This window comes from Castor canadensis, chromosome 6 (genome assembly GCF_047511655.1).
Source record: "Castor canadensis chromosome 6, mCasCan1.hap1v2, whole genome shotgun sequence".
NCBI classification, from domain to species: Eukaryota; Metazoa; Chordata; class Mammalia; order Rodentia; family Castoridae; genus Castor; species Castor canadensis.
In genome coordinates this window covers 130,033,868-130,052,553 of record NC_133391.1, presented here as the reverse complement: position 1 = coordinate 130,052,553, position 18,686 = coordinate 130,033,868, and the positions used below count along the sequence as shown (strand labels likewise).

Below are 18,686 nucleotides of genomic sequence, written 5' to 3'. Positions count from 1 at the left end.
AGTGAAGTTCTGAACTGAGAATAGCAATGTGGGTGAGAGCAGAGAATAAGTAATGACTACTTGGAAGAGTATGCCAAGAAATCCAAATAGAGGAGTGAGAGAGAGGACCACCTGAACATCATTGCAATCCTAGCTTTCTGATGAGTTTTTAGGTGTAATGTTACCATTACTACCACCTCTTGGCAGTTTCTATATTCTTCAAATTCCATCTAGTAATCAAGGAATAAAGATTCCTTTTTTAAAAATAAAAGATCAAAACTTAAAAAGGTCAAGAAAAGTGCTGGTAAATAGTGTTATCAGTGAACTCTCTTTCTGTAAAGAAAGGCTGATTTTATTGCATTTATGAGGAGTAACTCAATGGTTTTTCAGTTTGTTTTGCCAGCCTGAGGTGGTTTGTAAAGACGTCTACTATCACCCCTCATTGTTTACTTTGCAGTACTGTGCTTTGAGCTTAAGGCCTCCTGCTTGCTAGGCAGGCACTCTACCACTTGAGCTATGTCCCCAATCTCTGAAGATGTCCCCTTAAAGAGTGACTGGTACTTTCAGGCAGTCTGGCCTTTGCTGAGAATTGTCAACCATGCCACCTCACTCAAGTTTACCAGTCTGGAGGATGATGATGTTTAAGAATCAGTTGTACTTATAACCAAGGCAGTGTATACAAAGATTGTATAATTGAGCAGGTACACAAAGATTAGGTGTAAGAAAGCAAAAGAATGCATTGCATAACCAAGCTTTAGGTTTATAGCCAACAGAGGGCAGCCTTCTCTAGATTTTTTTGGTGTTAGGGCCTCTAAAAGCACACTGGTACTTCCAGTACTTGTTTTTCTCCTACAGCTAATATAGGTGTCAAAGAAAAGCAAAGCTGGACACAGTAAAATGATAAGGGTAGATTTGAATCAGCAATATAGTACTTCAACAGGGACAAGAGCCCAGTGTGAACTGAACTCAATTATGATTTGCACAAAGAAAGCAGACATTTAAAAAAAAGAATGAGGGAATAGTAAGGGATGAGTGCAGGCTCAAAAGGTCAGAAAAATGAAAAAGATTACAAAAAGCAAGAAGGATATGTTGGCCCATGTGAAAGTCATCTGGGTTTCTATTGATATTTATTAAAGTTAGTCTTCTACTCTCTCTGAGAGGCAAGAGTCCTATCTTTAGGTTTTAGCTGGAACAATCTAAATTATTTTGTCAGCCTTGAAATTTTTTCAGGCAGACAAATTATGGGAGACTGGGACAGTCCTAGTAATGTGGCCATGACTTGTTATGTTGGTGTTTGTTCAAGTCTTTATTGGTCAATGTTGATGGTAGAGAAAAGAACTCAAAGAGGCCTAGATAGAGTTTGGTCAAGGAGGGAATTTTTATTCATACTAGTTTTGTTGGTGAAAGAATAATCCCACTCCTTCCTTCTATCAACAAACAAATGTTAGTGCTTCTTCAGCAACTATGCTTTAGAGTCACCTTATGATCTCAACATCACTGGGGAGACAAATGGAGAAAGAGCTGTCCCTTTTTTGAGGAAATCATTCATCATCTTGTTCTTATTTTATTTCATTTTCCTTATTCTTTTAAACAGTCCTCAAGAACGGAAGCAATCACCTGTTTCTCCCACCAGTGTCCATCTCTCTCTTCCACCCAACTTTTGTTTTGTTTTGGGTACTGGAATGTGAACTCAGGGCCTACACCTTGAGGTGTAGCTACTCCAACAGCCCTTTTTTTGTGATGGGTTTTTCAAGACAGGGTCTCTCAAACTATTTGCCTGCACTGGCTTCGAACCACAATCCTCCTGATCTCTGCATCCTAAGTAGCTAGGATTGCAGGCATGAGCCACCAGCACCTAGACCCACCCACCTTTTATGAGACAATGTCTCACTATGTAGCCCAGAGTGTCCTAGAACTCACTACATAGCCTGGGCTGGCCTCAAGCTCACAATCATCTCATCTCAGCCTCTGGAGTGCTACAATTGCAGGCATGCACCACCATGCTTGGCACCCTCCATCTTCTAACCAAAAGCCATACTATCCTTTGGCAACCTATGTATCAGTGGGAGAGAAGAGGACTATCCTCATTCCTTAGCTCTGGAGTGGGCAGGCATGCTTCACCTCACCTTTCAGAGCACCACAAATGTGTGACTGGTCCAAGGCTTAGCTTGAAACCGACTCAGGCCAATGGTCATTTCAGGGACTTGTGGAGTTGATAAACAGATAAGCTCGCCTGCCTTCCTGCCAACTGTAAGTATATTAAGCCTACAGCTGTAGGGATCCCATCTGGAGCAGACCTACAGAGGAAAGGGGATGAATGAAAGGAAGGAGAGACAGAAAGTTGAATATATTTCTCAAGCCCCAGAATTGAGTCACATCACATTTATTTTATTTTGTTTTATTATGAAATATTTCAGATATTAAGAAGATTATCATAGTGATCACCCACATACCCACTAGACAGTTTGAGAACTATAAGATTTACAATCAAATTAAATCCATATATTCTTCAGTTGCATGGGTAAATAAATCCATTTTGTGAAGTCATTTGGGGTTTTGATTGGTCCCTTGAAACAGAAGAGTATAAATGGAATCTACACTAATCTAACAAAGCCTGTCCTAAGACAGCCTAAAGGCTTAGTGTAAAAATAAACAAATATTAAATAAAAAAGGAAAAGTCCAGGATATCTGTCACAGCTCTAGTTGCAAATAACAGATTCTTCTCAAGCTGATTTTGCATCCTTTTGAAGCCTAAGGACAAAATGTCCCAGTGAGCCTGATCTTGATTCTTACTGTACTTGGCAAATCTTGATGATATGCTACCTGAATCAGCTAAAGGACCATTTTATGCCAGAGGCAAGTTCTTCTACCCCTACAAGCCATACTCAGAAGCAGAAAATACAAAGAAAGCCCAGGCTCTAACCCTGAATGCCCACCAGACATTCAGTGCCTGGTCAACGCTGGTGCTCTGCAAATTGCTTAATAAGCTGTGTGTTTCCCAGGGCATTTTTCAGACCTGACGCATTGACACTAGTGCCCTCTGTCAGGTTTTGTGAAGTCTCAGCAAGGTGGGGCAGCCTGTGTCACCATGGCTCAGTGTGGCTTCTCTTCTCCTGGGAGTCCCATCTAAGGGTGGGGAATCTGACCATATCTTACCTAACAGTGTCTCACTTGCCCTCTAGTTTTCCAAAATGATTGACCCAAATGTAAGTGGTAAATCTATTAAAACAGCAAAGAAGACTTAGATGGTGATTACTCTGGAGATGAGAAAGAGGGTGACTTCCAAAGACATGGAAATTTTCAATTTCTTTATCTGAAATGTTGATGCATCGATACTTATTTTAATTTTAATATTATTCCCTAAATTCTCTTTTTCCCTTCTCTGTAAGATATATCCACATGTGTCTGTGTATAACTATGTGTACATAAATTTTATGTAAATGTTTCATATATTCTTTCATACATATTTATGTTTTAATACCAAAAAAATCTTTTGCTTTAGCACAAAGTTTACTGTCCAGAGAAATCCTTTTCTTTCATTCTCCATGAATCCCACCTTACTGAGCCCTTTCCAGGTGAAATGATGGACACTATTAAAAATAGAACAGTAAACAAGAAAGATATGGTTCCTGTTATAGTTTGCATATGAAATGTTCCCCATGGGCTCATGTTAAAGCCTAGGTCCCCAGCTGATGCTACTATTTTGGGAGGTTCTAGAAACTTTAAGAGGTGGGGTCTAGTTGGGAGAAGCAGGTCATGATAAGCCTGTCCTTGGAGCTAGATTTTGCTCTAGCCCCTTTCTATAGCCTCCTTTTTCTGCTTCCTTTCCACTATGATGTGAGCTGCTCTGCTCTGCTACCCCTTTCCTCACAAAAATGGACTGATATGTGTGAAACCGTGAACCAAATAAACCTTTCCTCTTTTAAGTTGCTCTTCTTAGGTATCTGGTCACCATGATACAAAAGTCTGAGTAATACAACCTTTATTCTCATGAAGTTAGCAACATGCTCACATTTCAGAGCAAACTGTATGAAAGTGAGTGTCTGCATGTGCAGGAGTGACAGGAAGTGACAGTATGTACGCGATGACAGGGAGGAGGGTCAGCATGGGGATAAGAATGACTAACTAACTGTAGGAGAAAGCATGCAACAACATGTGGAGGGGTGGCCTGTGGAGGGATGAACTTTATACTGGGCCAGTCAAAGAAATCTTCCTGGAGAGGACATACAGAATAGAGAAGGACACAAGAGAAAACCTGAATGAGACACATTCAGGACACAAGGCCTGAATGAGAAGGACACAAGAGAAAACCTAGGGCAAGAACACCATGGGAAAGGAAACAATTGGTGCAGGGACTTGAGGAAGGAACCACATGACCTGAAGGAGCAGAGAGTAGCGGGTGTCTCTGGAGTCTAGGAACTAGGGAGGAAACTGAAGGGAATAAGAGCAGGATACAGGGGCCAGATCACAGAGAACCTTTTATTCTGTCCTTGAGGTTAGAGTTTAATTCTAAGACTAGTGGAAGTCACCAAAGGGTCTTAATCAGGGACTTATGTGATCTGATTTATTATTTTTAAAATATCATTCTGTCAGCTTTAGAGATAAAGGTCTGTAAGATAACAGGATAGGATAAGAGGACCCATAATGGGCTACTACAGTTGTTTAGGCAAAGATGATGTGGTGTAGAGTGCAGACACATGTTCTTATATGTGCAGCAGCCTCTATTATCTTAGTGGGAAGCCTCTATTTTGAGCAGCTCACTAAGTCCAGTCGTTTCTACAGTTCTCCCCAGCAGCACCAAGAGTCACATATTCAGCCCCGCTTTGAACACCTGTACCCTGTCTGAGAGCTGCACAGGAGATTATTATTTATGGACTTCACGACCTAATAGTCCTGCCTTTCATTTTTATATCTCCTCAATGACTTACCAAAATCCATAATACTTCTTTGAAACTCTGGCAAAGGCTATGTTCTAGTCTGTTTAATCTACCATCCCTCCAACCTCTCCACAGTCAGGGCCACTATATTTAGCTCAGGTCAAATATTCTGGAACAAATAAGGATTCAACTTTACACCCTTTGGAATAAAGCAGATTTTAGTCTGGGATGTTACCATAGTAATTTGAATATACTTAGTGGTTAAAAGCACAGGCTATAGATCCAATTCTCCTGATCCAAGTTTAAATTTGAGCTTTGACATAAGCAGTCTGAACATGGGTAGGTAACTCAGGAGCTTGTTCATCTCTAAACTAGAAATAATCCCATTCCATGTTTGTTGTAGGGATTAAAACTAAACCCATGTAAAGGGTTTAGAAAAATGTCTGCCAAATGTCCAAGTGCTCAATAAATGTGAATTATTACTGATATTTTAGCCAGCATACAAATTTCTATGTTTCTTAATTAATATATATTCCTCTGGTGAGCTTTGAGCACTTTGCAGATTATTTGTTTTCTTTTGAAAGACTTTCGAGTTCCTTTTTCATAATAAATAGGCAAGCAGTTTACTCAACAGGATACAGCCCCATGCAGCAGAACATTCATTCAAAAGGTCTGAGTGGTCAATACCAGCTTGCTGCTCACTGAGTACTTTTAAGCACACAAAGGAACGTTTTTAAATGTACCAATGCTTCAGCTCACCCTAAAGATATTGCTTTGATTTTCATGTCTAGAACCTAAGTATCAATATTTTTGAAATCTCCAAGGAATTTTTATTTTTTAATTTTTAGTGACTTCTATTTATTTATTTATATTTATTAGCATATTATAGTTGTACCAATACATGATGATGTTTACAAAAGTGCTTACAATATATCTAGATTCATCCCCTCCATCTTTCTCTTTTATCTCCCCTTCTCCCTTCTTAAAATAGTTTCAACAGTTCTCATTGTTCCATTTTCATACATGAATACATAATATTTCCACTATATTCACCCTCTTTTACCCACCCCTTATGCCCTCTCCCTGGTTCCAATCCCCAGACAGGACCTGTTTTGCCTTCCTGTTCTTCATTTTTAAAAAAAAAAAGACAATTTTTTTTGTTTATGATGGTTATACAGAGAGTTTCATCGTGACATTTCCGTGTTTGTGTGTGTGTGTGTGTGTGTGTGTGTGTGTGTGTGTGTGTGTGTGTTATACTCCAAATTGGTTTGAAAAGCAAGTTTTAAAGCAACTGTAATTAAGAGTCCATTTTTGGCCTATTAAGATCCATTTTATAGATAAGGCAATAGAGGAGCTTTTGTGATTGAATGACTAGACCAAGATGGTTACTGTCTGAGATGGGACTAGACTGTGAGGATGAGACAGACTTAAAATTCTGATAAATTAACTAATAAAAGGAATGTATTATTATGGAAAATATATCTTTTAAGAAACAAAAAAACAATATGACTTCAGTCTAATCTGTTGTCTAATCTCCTCTTGATACAACTCAAGAGGAGAGGATGGTGTTTACGGAAGCACACAAGCAGGCTTAGCAGTCACATCGCTGCCTTACCTGGGACCATGAAGTATTCGTGCTGCCATGGTGGCCCTCATGTTCTGAGTGAAGCTTTGCCTACGTTCATATCCCACAGAGGGAGAAAAGTGCAGTCTGATTATCAGGACCCTTTTACATAGGTCCCTTGCAACACCCACTGTTAGTGATGACTTGCTGTTTTCTTCTCCTTCAACTGAGAATAGGGTAAACAGGACACCAAAACATTTTGTAAGAAAAGTGAGTTTAAAGCAGTACTGCTCTCTGCCTCCCAGAACTTCTCACTCAGAATCAGTGTACAACTGAGGTCATGCAGGGTCTCTAGGCAAAGGGCCTAGAATATGCCTTTCCTTGGATAAACTAGCCCCCCGCCAGGTTTGAAATGGTGACAGTGATTGATGATGTCTGTATGTGAGAAAGATCTCTGTAAACCTAGCAGCTTTCAAATCTAGCCTGATTACAGTATGAAATTTGAAAATATGACTAGTTATTTTTTAAATTATATCTTATAGTATGCTTTTCAACATTTATTGTAGAAGTTGGCAGAATCAAATAATGACTAATTTGGGGTCTATTATTAATTCTAGTTTATAATAGTCTTCTCTGCAAATGAACACAAAAATCTGTTGAAATTGTGCATAGGTCACCTGATTTGAGAACTTGCATATACAGTTTGAAGTGAGTGGTATCTACTGTAGAAATGCTAAAAATCTGCAGCATTCAGTTTATTGATGAATAAATAAAATGGTCTAATTTAATTTTTCATATTTGATGGCTACCCAATTTTTCAATATTTTGTTTTTATTTGAAGGTATAAAAGAGGAAGGACTGGGGGAAGAAGTGGGAGCATTGTTCAACTGAAGTTGAAGCAAGTTTCATGTCATGTTATCTGATCCGTGTAGCAATTAGGAAAGACTTATGAAGAAAGGGAGTTAGACTAAAAGGAAGTAGATGCTAAACACGAAACCTTACGAGTCTCTGGATGTGGTGACATCCACTTTTACATAGTTCACTTGAACTTAGTATTTGAAGGAGCTTCAGGAATCACACCATACGTTATGGACGTCTTGTGGATGATGAAGAGAAGCGTTTCTTGCCCAAGATGCCGATTTTTTTAAGGTAAAATTGCTTTACCTACATGAGTTAGGTTGTGCATGACTTTTGGGGAGGGAGCACATTCTTTGAGTAAATCAAGCTGTGTCAGTGAGAAACCATATACATGATCTCAGAAATAGAAAAGTCTTACTTTGACTAGGCTGAAGCTCAAGACTTACCAATAACGCCCATCTTTTTTTACCCACAGCCTCACCAACCTCTAGACTCAGAAAGGCCCAGATAAAGTTAGAATTCATCTAGCTCGAAGTCTATCTACAGTTTAGCAATTATTCCTCCATTCAAACTAGTAAGCTAGCTTGCCAATGATTCTCAAAATTAAATAAGATATATCTAATTATCTCACTTTTTCATGACTATTGAAAGAACTCTCACTATCATTCCAATTTATTTTCTCTAAAATAAATTTTATATAAGGTTCACAAATCCTCAGTGAACAGTTTGATGAATGGCTAAGAAAGATATATCTGTATCTATGTTACGTCTATAACCACCAGGAAGATCACGATACAGACAATCTCAAGCATCTGAGAAGGCCTCCTCGTGCACTTATGTGAATTTGACCTCCACTAATGGAATCACACAGTCTGCAGTCTTTCCTCCATGGCTTCTTTAATTCCATGTCATGATATTCATTTATAAGGCTGGACCCATTTATGGTTTGTTTTTCTTCATTGAAGTTTACTACTAATTTGTGTGAATTTACCATGCAACATTCACCCATTTTACTGCTTATAGACTTTTGTGCTGTTTCTAAAATTTTGGGATATTATGACTGAAGCTACTATAAAGAGAAATGACATTTGTTACTGTTTAATATTTGAGTAGAATTTCTGGGTCTTCTACCTTTTTCTTCTTTCGAAGTTTTTGTAACCTCTGAACGGTAATCTGATTTCTTTCTAAGTTGCCTAATGACCTATATCAGAGTGCATCGTTTTAGACCTGAGAACTGTTGTGACAGAGTTCACATCATAGGGGCCACTGGTAGACTGACACCTTTAGAGGTTCATTCTCTTTGTTCCTCCTTAGGGCTTACTCTCCCTTTTCCTTTTCCCTAACTTCCTGTGACTGGATGTTTACATATAGGCCAGGTTTTTACTTTCTAGGCTGATGGAGGCTCTGAAGTAAATCATAGCACTGTGTTCCCCTGAGCCTGAGGGTTCATTTGTATCAGTGATTTCCAAAATTAACTGTCAATTGAAATTATCTGCATGATACGTATTAAAGGAAATAATATCTTATAGTACAGCAGAGTATATAATCGGAATTAATACTCTCTCTTCACAGTCTATAAAATATAGCATTCTCTTTTAAAGTGCTTTTCACTTTTAAAATAAAGATTCCAGACTAGAGGCAAGGCTCAAGCAGTAGAGTACCTGCTTTGCATTTGCAAACCAGTCCCACCCCCAAAAATTAAATAAATAAAATAAAGATTCTTGGGCTCCATTCCAGACTCAGTGAAACAGAATCTCCCAAGGTTCTAGGAATTTTCACTTAAAACAAAACCTTCATAAGTTTTGGTTCAGGTTTAAGAATGAATTCCTTCCCTAAATAATATCTGAGATCCTTTCCACTAAAATCCATCCTACATATCCCCAAAATTAAGTATTTTAATTTTGCCAGCTGCTGACAGCATAACTAAAGCAACAATGGTTTCATTTTGACTTGTTTTCAGTCATACCTTATCTCTTCACCTTCAGTGCTCAATTTCCTCACATTAAATTTTCATAACCCCTTCACCCATATAGTGAAACTTTACTAGTTGAAAGACAGTAACTCCTTCCATTAATGCTCCTGTTGCTTTCGAGTTAATCCCATAAACTGATCAATATTAAAGAATCTGCTGCCACTAAATATCTTACCTTTACCAGGTAATATAATGCATCATGCTAAAATGTAGATTCCCATCCTACCCTTAACAAATAGCATGTAGACTTTGGGTTTCCTACAGAATAGCCAGGAAAATTCCATTAGTCTGGCAAACTTTCAAAGAAAATCCACATATCCAAACATTTGCCCATGTCTACCATCACTAATATTACTCAGTCCCTGTCTGAAAAAGTAGACAGACACTGACACAAAAATTTGCCAGAAATATAAGTTATAATTCAATAAGGTAGGTGCTATCATCAATTATTAGGAGGTTTACTTGAGTAAGTTACCAAGTCCAAATTGTACTATAAAACAATAAAATACCTTCTAAACCCTTTTCTACTCAAACCATTATAAGAAGAAAATCAAATTGTACCTTCTAGGCCAAGATTGAGAAGTATGAAAATATACATTTCAAGGCATAACACCTATCTCATAAAATAGTAATTATGCAATGATTGTATTTTGAACATATAGAGCATTTCTTCCATAAAGAATGGTTATTTCTATTACCTTAAAAAATTACTATTTGAATATATTTTGTATCCATGTATGAAAACAGAAGAATGAAACCTATTGAAATTGTTCTAAGAAGGGAGGGAGAGGGAGAAAAGAGAGAATAATGGAAGGGGTAAATCATATGTAAATATCACAGTGTGTCCCCTTGTACAACTATTATGTGCAAACAAAATCATTAAAAAATTCCTATTTGAGGAATGTGCCAGGTAACATCCTTCTATAATGTTCTTATCCAGAAAACCTAAAATGATAGGAGTTCAATAATTTTCCTTAGTTTAACAGGCAAAATCTGAATGATAGTCAGTGTTCTAACTTCTAGCATTGCATTTATGACATTCCATGCACATTGTGTGTGTGTGTGTGTGTGTGTGTGTGTGTGTGTGTGTGTGTGCGTGTGTTGTTTGGAGGGGTGCTAATATTGCAGTCAAGTACAAAGGTGACAGTGTAGAGCACATCAAGTTCATAGCCTCACAACTTCATAATCTTCATTCCAGAATCTTTGTCAGGAATAATCCTGACTTGACTAACTCCTTTCTGTTCTATGAACCTCATCCTCTTAGGTCTCACCTTTCCTGACTACCCTGAGCTGGATACCCTTTTCCTTGCCCCACTGTCCCCTATCCACACCCATGTCTTTCTTAGCCTTAGCCACCTGATCGGAAATAATCAGTGGATATGGCAGCCTCTTCTTCTAGGCTTTCAGGGCTACAGGGAGCTTAATTCACTATTGCCATCTGGTAACTTAGCACAATGCCTGGCACAATGTCAGTGCTCAATATATATTAAGAATACTGCTCTTCCAGTGTCAGGTTGGCATTTCAATGACTTAATCCTCTTCTTTTAAACCACCTTATACAAAGTTAATCCTGCATGGTTGAAGAAGTTCCAGTACAATTTAAAAGGCAATATTACCATAACTGTTTTTCTGATCATTGATTTAATTCACCTATAATTTCTAATTCAACATTTCCCATTTTTGGATTCCAGGGAGTTAGGCTCTGAAAGATGACGTTAAATAAGGATTCTATATAGGAAACATGTTATTCACCCTAACGGAGTGGCAAGTATAGTGGTTCACCACATAGGTGCTGAGGGCAATTTAGGCCTCATTGGGGAGTGACTATTTTAACTTTTTGGCTTCCACTTTCTTATGAAATAGGACTAACACTGCTTCTCTCATATGGCTGTTGTTAGGATTTCCTGAGGATTACACAAAAGGTTTAGAGCACTTAGTGCTGGGAACAGAATGCCTACTGTTATTAAGCAAAATTAAGCAGTTTTTCTTTCTTATTTGGCTTTCTTTAGTTTGTTCCCTGTAAGACTGCTGAGACCTTAATGTTCTGATGTGTCTACGAATTTCCTAAAAAGCAATGTTCCACATATTTACTTGATGGAAGACCTACTAGCACATACCGAAGTAATATGCCTGAGATTAAACTTTGGGAAACTCCTCTTTAATGAATTCAAAAGGATATTAACACTTTTCTGAACAAAATTGGAACAATGGTTTGACAAGTATTGAAGCAAGTTGTGGGCATTGGGACTTATATATTGAAATGAGGATTGTTCTAATGATCATATCAATAAACAAACAAACAAGACCTATATTGTATGAAATTTAAACATGTAGCTTTTTAAAAAGAATTTCAAGAAAAAGTGAAATGATATTAACTCTAAACTGAAGACTGCATATATTGCTCAGAAAAGAAAAACTGTGTAGACTTTATGCATCATTTTCTGATGCATTTGAAAAACATATTGCCTGTTAAAGATGAAGGACCAAACTTCTTTATTTAAAAACTTGGGTCATTTATCTTAATTCTGGAACATCTGATAAGAACTTCCTCAAAAGCCAGGAAACTTTGCAAATATTAAATAATCTGAAAGGAGGAGGTGAAGAAGGAAGTAACTGACCAAAGTGAAAAAGAGGAACAGCTCTGAAGCAAACCAGGTTTGAAGCATAACCAAAAGAACAAGCCAGAGCCGTAAGTAAGAACCTGATTTACATTGTTTGGGTAACAAAAAATGATAAGAAACAATTTTTTTAATTAATGACTTTTTACCCTACCAGTTTTTAGTTTTATAGGGAAATAGGAATTTACAAGTGGGAGTGATGATAATGCTTCTCACAGGTGTCTGTGCTCTCCCACGCCTATGGTTGTGCTTTTTCTCCTGACTGACTTGCTTCTCAATAAAAAGGATTTGAAAATTCCAGCTTAGCAGAGATTTGTGATTTTAAGACAAATGAGAATTATTAGGTAACCTGCTGGAACTGCTTTCCAAAACTGGAAGAGTCTTTTTCAAGTTGGACAAAGTGAAACTCTTTAAGGTGCTAAACTATCTTTGAGGGGCTCCTGTTTAAAATATTTTTTTTATTACAGGTCTGTGTTTAAATCTCTCAGGTTTTTTTTGAAGACAGGGAAAGGATTCATTTCTTTTACTTTATCTCAGTGAACAAACAGTTTGATAGCAGGGATGTAGTGGAATATATACTCTGCATAGGACAACGCAGATGGCAAAAATGAATTCTACTCTGAGAAACTGAGAGGGCAATTTATGACCTTATCTTCAGCTGCCTGAAGGACAATAGTTAGTCATCCTGAACTCCAGCCCCACTTCTGTTGCAGGCCTTCCTAAAAGATAATTAATTCCAATAAGTATTTGAAATTTATTTTGTAAATATTCTGGCAAAGACATATAATTAAGTAATCATTTATGCTGAAATGTCTTCTTTTTGCAGGCACTGACATTTGAACTCAGGGACTCACACTTTCTAGGCAGGAGCTCTCACCACTTGAGCACACCTCCATGCCTTTTTTCCTTTATTTTTCAGATAGGATCCCACAGTTTTGTCCTAAGGTTGGCCTAGACAATGATCCTGCTACCTAAGGCATCCCAGGGATCACAGGCACACACCACCACACCTGGGTTATTGATTGAGTTGCTAACTTTTTGCCTGAGTTTGCCTCAAACCAGGATCCTCCCAACCTCTGCCTGGGATTATACTTGTGAGCCATCTTATCCAGCAATGCTACAAACTGAACTCCAGTATACTCTCCAAAGTCCCCCAAGAGAATAAAAAAATGTCTAGATCTGGGGTGTCTATCCCTATAATTTTATCAAAGTTTATAAATAAATTGTATCCCATGATCAATTGTGTTGTATAAAATGCCAAGTTGAAAACTTGCACATTACTATATCGTAAACTTAGATAAATGTTTGTTATGGTTCATGAGTACTCAGTAAGAGCAGAGCACTATTTTATGGGTTTTCCTATTTACTGTCCATATTGTTATTATAAGCAAATTGCTCCATTCATTAACAAATTTTTAATAAATTAGCTTTCCCTGACTAGTGCTGGTGATACAAAGATAAATAAGGTTTGATTCCCAGCCCTCAAGAGCTACAGAGCTAATCAAGCTACACAAATATATTGATGGGTGCACTCAGTACCCATTTCTTAAAAATATCAGAAAAAATCTTGACTCCTGATTCAATTACCTCTTAGATGTTAAGGAAGTTACCTAACATCTGTAACCCTCTATCTTACCACCTATAAAATGGGGTGCTCACTTCACATGGCTGCTGTAGGATTAAATTAATTATGTTGATTAAGACATTCAGTGATAAAAGCCCCAGAAGCAGTTTTTAACAATACTGAATGTAACTGTGTCTAGGCTGAAAATATATAGTAAAAGTGTTTTGCTGGTACAATCAGAATAAAACATTTGGCTTAGTTAAATGCTTCCTCTTTTTCTCCTAGTCATTTTAAAGCATCAACATAAAATACTATACATTACATTAATTAAGTGAAAGTTATTTGCTGGAATGTATAAAAGTTTGATGATAAGAAGGTTTACAAAACTATTTTGTTTTACTTCAAAGATCGGTTGTCATGTTTTAAGTATAAACTATATGACCTTTAGAAGACATATCTTGAGTTTTAAACTATCAACATAAGCAATCAGATGCTGAATTTTAGGGTCATTTTTAATTTGATTAATTGATTGAATTCCTTTTTTGTGCTAGGTGTTTTGATTTTTCTCTGGGAACGTAAAGATGAAAAAAGTTGATCCCTGCTCACCGTTTAACCAGGTAGGAAGACAACAGTTCCCTGTAATTTAGATTGTCATACTGTAATAGAGAATGGACTAATTATTATGGGATTGCAGAGGGAAGAATGATTAGGGAAAAGACATAGTCCCACCCACTCCAAAGAGCAACGGGAAGGCTTCAAAGAGGAAGTAGTATGCATTGGAAAATGACTGTACAAGTATGGTTTAATCCTTTTCCTCCTATTGCAGATAGAACATTATTTTTCACTTGAAAACTGTGGTTCTTATTGTAAAAAACTCTGTCAACATCTGAGTAATGAACCACTCAGGCTTGGGCGGGGAAGGGTTCTTCAAAATCTTTTTCTGTCCTCACAATAGCTCATGTTATCTGCATTAAAAGAACAAACTTACTACATGCTGGTGTTTAATGTATAGGCAAGTATAGTAGATTTTAAATTATTCTATGTACTAAATATGCAATTTATATATTTTTAATTTATAGCAGGTTTCTGGATAACAGATCATTCAACATTCCTTTTCTTAAGTTTTCTACTCTGCTATTATCTTCCACTCACTTTTGCTTCATTTTGTGGTTCACAGGGAGAAAAGAAGGTAGAGTAGAATAAAATCCCCCTGACAAAGTGCAGTTGTATACTTAGAATTGTAAAGTGAATTTCATCGCATACAAAACAAGCCATTTTCCAAAATCTCACCTCTGCTTGCATCAGAACTTTGCCAGGTGATGTTCTTTCAGATCTGAAGAAGAAATGCCTAAAAGATCTTCCAAAGTCATTTTTGATCAACACTAAAGTTCAAGGAATTCATTAAAGCCAACACTGGACCACTGCGCAGCAGTTTGTGCAGAAATGCTGGAAAGCTGTGGAAACACATCAGTGGCCATTTCTGTAGGCATTGCCCTTCTTGTGCTTTTGGTAGTCTGTGGAATTGGCTGTATTTGGCACTGGAAACAGCACAATGCCACACAGTTTATCTTACCGAGGTTTTTGCAAAGGAGAAACAGCAGAAGGAAAGACTGTAAGAAAACTCTCTGCTTGGTTCCTCACATTATTGGCTCAAGGCTTAAAACTCCAGTTGAAACCCAAGGCCGTAAATCTGCTGTCAAGGGAACCAGAATGCCCAGCAATTATGAAAATATGGAAGTAGGCCCTCCCAAAGCTAAAGAAGAAATGGAAAGGGAGCTATATGAAAACACTCAGTCATCCAACTTCGAGGAGCATATCTACGGAAATGAGACATGCTCTCTCTATTATAATTTCCAGAAGCCTAAAACTTCTCCAGCTCCTCAAGACGAAGATATATACATTCTACCTGATGCGTGTTAGCTTTTCACAGTACTGAGTTGCACAGTTTGAGGAAAAATAGTTACTGGGACTTTTACTATTGTAATGTCATTAATGATCAAATTCTTCTGATGAAATTCAATGGTCTCTTCCCTTCCTACCCTTGTGAATCCTCTCTGTTTATCACTGTGTCACTGTAGATTACTTCTAGGTATTTTCTCCTCCTTTCTTACCTTGGAATACATCTGTACTTTATTATATTGATTCTTTTTTCGAATACTATCTATAATGCCTTTCCTTTATTTCTACCTCCACCATCTTTTTCTGACTCAGAATTGTTGTCATAGTCTCCTAACAGGTCTTTCTCTCTCTAGTTTATACTCACTCAATCATTTGACCATGAGGGCATCAGATTTATCTTCAGAAAATACCCCCAGTGATCACATCATTCCTTTGCTTTAAACTTTTTAATGTTCCACTTTGCTTGTCTTTTATGTAATACTCATAATTCTAACTCCAGAATCCCTGTCTTTTCATAGTTGGTTCCAATATGCTCTTCTAGTGACTTCCCCTACTAACCCCTCACTTCCCTGCTTTCATCAGAATCCTCTTAAACCCTGACAAACTCATCTCCACCATGGCTCTGCTTATTTGCCCTTTCTCAAGCTTGCCTGAAATCATGACTTTTTCCATGAGTCTTTGGAATCATTCCAAACCTACACTTACCTTTTATTTTTTAATAGCTTATAGGTCTTGCTGCCTGTTTAATTCTTTGAGCATTTAAACATGAATGTTTGCTATGTATTTTGTTACTTAATATCATATGAGAATATCTTAAATAGATATCTAAATAGAAAGGAACGGACTTCTATTCATATTTTTAGCCCCAAGATATCACACGAGACCCTAAATATTGAATTGTACATTTTGGTAAGTAATTTTGAGGAAAAAAATCTAATAAATTTGACCATTATTCATTCTTTTCAGGGAGATTTCTTAAGTACTTTCTACCTACTTGTTATTATGCTAGGCACATAGGGGATGGGAAAGAAGAGTTGTTGCAACAGTAGAAAGAGAGAATGAGTCCTAAACACAAACTGTCTAGTAGGAAAGAAAATACAATAAATAAATAAATAAATACTACACTCCTTGTGAAGCAGTGATATCTCATCTCTAAGCCCAACCTTCCGTATGCTCCTCTGAATTGCTCAGTGGGGACTCTGCAAACTATCTTTATCTTTTGCTAGGTGGATCCATTTTATGCTCTGCTGCTCTGCTGGTAGGGGGTGGATAAAAATGAAAAAGCAATAGCAAGCTAAAGGAACTTGCTCCTTCTTATTCTCCTTATCATCCCCAGCAGGCACCATGGACAGGCAATTTACTCTTGCATTGCTATTTGTTTGCAGTTTCTAGTCCTTCCTCTCCCACAGCACTCCAGAACCAGCCTCTTGTACTTTGTCCAAGAAGTCTGCATCAGTCAGTCAGCACCTGCCTTAGAATCTGAGAACCAGCACGCAGGCCTGCGTCCAAGTTCCTAAGTACCAGCAGGAGATAAGAGGCAGCCCAGAGTTCTGGATCCCAGCCCTACAGGGCACTGAGATTCGATAATTGCCAGTCCTAAGGATGTAAGTTACTTCTTGCAGCTGCTATCACCTTTTTTCTTTTTTACTTCTTTTTTTTTTCTTTCAATCTGCTGGTTCCTGTTTCATTAAGTCTCTCTATTAAATTCTCTCTGTTAAATCAAACTGGTAAGATTTCTTTACCCAAGTAGATCCTGAATGATACTAATAAGGATGGTACTAGATGCTTTGGGGAAAAAAAGCCTTTGGTTTTGACAGCAATGGGGTAAAATAGGAAAGAAGATTTTAATTTGAATAAGGTAACTAAAGAGGCCTTTTAGGACAATGGGTGAAAAGAAGTTATCCATGTAAATATGATGTGCAGAGGGCAGGTTAGGAATCAGCATGCAAAAAGAACTTGAGGCATGAAAGAATTTAAAGAAACCATTGTGGCTGGATCTTCCTGAGGGAAGGTTGAGATGCTACCTGATGGGTTGGTGATGAAGGGAACAGTAGACCTTGCAATTTCTCATAAGTCTTGGCATGTGACTTTCATTCTATCATAGCTACAACTGGAGTAGTAAATGGTTTTGAGCAGAAGAGCAATAAGGGAACATTTGGATTTTTGAAAGAGCTACTAGGCTGAGAAATGATGGAAAAGCAGCAAAAAAAAAAAAATAGGGGGTGAGACAGTTCAAAAAGATTTTATATTAAACTTAGACTGGAGCAGTGGCAGGGAAGATAAAGACAATGCTACCCTGCTTGAGGAAATGACATAGGGCTTTCTGATGGTCTCAGGGTGTGTGTTTATTAAGGAAGCACAGGAATGGGAGTTGTGACAAAGAGAAGAATATAGAACAGCCACCTTATTTCTGATTGGAGTAGCAGGAACAATTGTAAAGTACTTTAGAGAGATGCAGCAGACTTAAAGGGGAAACAGGTTTGAAGGCTACATCTGTTAGGAATGCAGAACACTAGATTACATTGACTTAGACACAGTTTCATTTAATTCATGTAACAAAGAGACTACAATTGGGCATTTGATGGTGCCAATATAAATATATCCAGGTTCTTTACATAACACATTACCTCCCTGCCATTCTTAGTGTTTTCTTTTAGTTGCCTATGAACTATCACAGGGTCATCATGGTTCTCATATGTCTGCTAAATCTCGAGTTTTTGTTGAGCCCCTTTGTTCTTGGGGTTCAGCCTTTGGATGCGAACCCACTGAGTCACTGCTGGCCTGCTTAATAAACTCGCTCCATGAAAGCTTTGGTGCCCCGTCTCTCTGTCTGAGCCATCCTACATTTCTGGGGACTTGGGTCTGGGATTTTGAGGGTGTGCTTTCACCTCCTTTTCACTAACTCAGCATCCCCAGCCTGGCAGGAGTGCTGCCCCTGCCAGGCACCACCAGACTTGTTGATCCAAGGGGAAGGAGCCTCTCTCCTGGCTAACCAAGGAGGCGAGTTTCAGTCACAAAAAGGAACCCATAAAGATCTTGGAACCAACTTGGGAGCCCTGCTTATCAGACTGGTAAGAACCTGGGTTCAAATTTAGAACTGCACCTAAGTGGCAGAAGGGGAGCTTGATCAACTCCCAACCTGGAAATCGCCTTTTGGGGTGTAACCATGTCTCTCAGGGTCAGGAGCAGGGTGGAAGTACTGTGTTGTGTGAGAGTGTGTGAAAGTGTGAACCTGAAACAACCCAGCTACAAAGCAAGTATGGAGTCCCCATCCACAGGCCCGTGGCAAACTCATATGGTCTATGGGAGCCCTAATAGGGCTTCTGGTCTGAGGTCTATACAGACTCAGAAGCTA

At 38.0% G+C, this 18,686-nt stretch overlaps 1 protein-coding gene across 2 annotated transcripts; it reads left to right on the top strand.

The window, feature by feature from the left end:
- The first annotated feature begins 7,432 nt into the window (after window positions 1-7,432).
- On the top strand, window positions 7,433-18,124 carry Gapt (GRB2 binding adaptor protein, transmembrane). 2 transcript variants are annotated; one of them, XM_074077467.1, is made up of 4 exons: window positions 7,433-7,569; window positions 11,260-11,939; window positions 13,984-14,049; window positions 14,610-18,124. In XM_074077467.1, exon 4 carries the CDS (start codon window positions 14,876-14,878, stop codon window positions 15,350-15,352), a length of 477 nt encoding a protein of 158 aa, XP_073933568.1. In that variant the 5' UTR covers window positions 7,433-7,569; window positions 11,260-11,939; window positions 13,984-14,049; window positions 14,610-14,875; the 3' UTR covers window positions 15,353-18,124. The 2 variants fall into 2 exon arrangements, with proteins under 2 accessions (XP_073933568.1, XP_020035107.2); XM_020179518.2 differs by having other exon boundaries at window positions 11,260-11,943.
- Window positions 18,125-18,686: the final 562 nt, after the last annotated feature.

Excerpts from the sequence above, each read along its gene's own strand:
- Gapt (XM_074077467.1), top strand. The coding sequence starts at position 14,876 with ATGCTGGAAAGCTGTGGAAACACATCAGTGGCCATTTCTGTAGGCATT.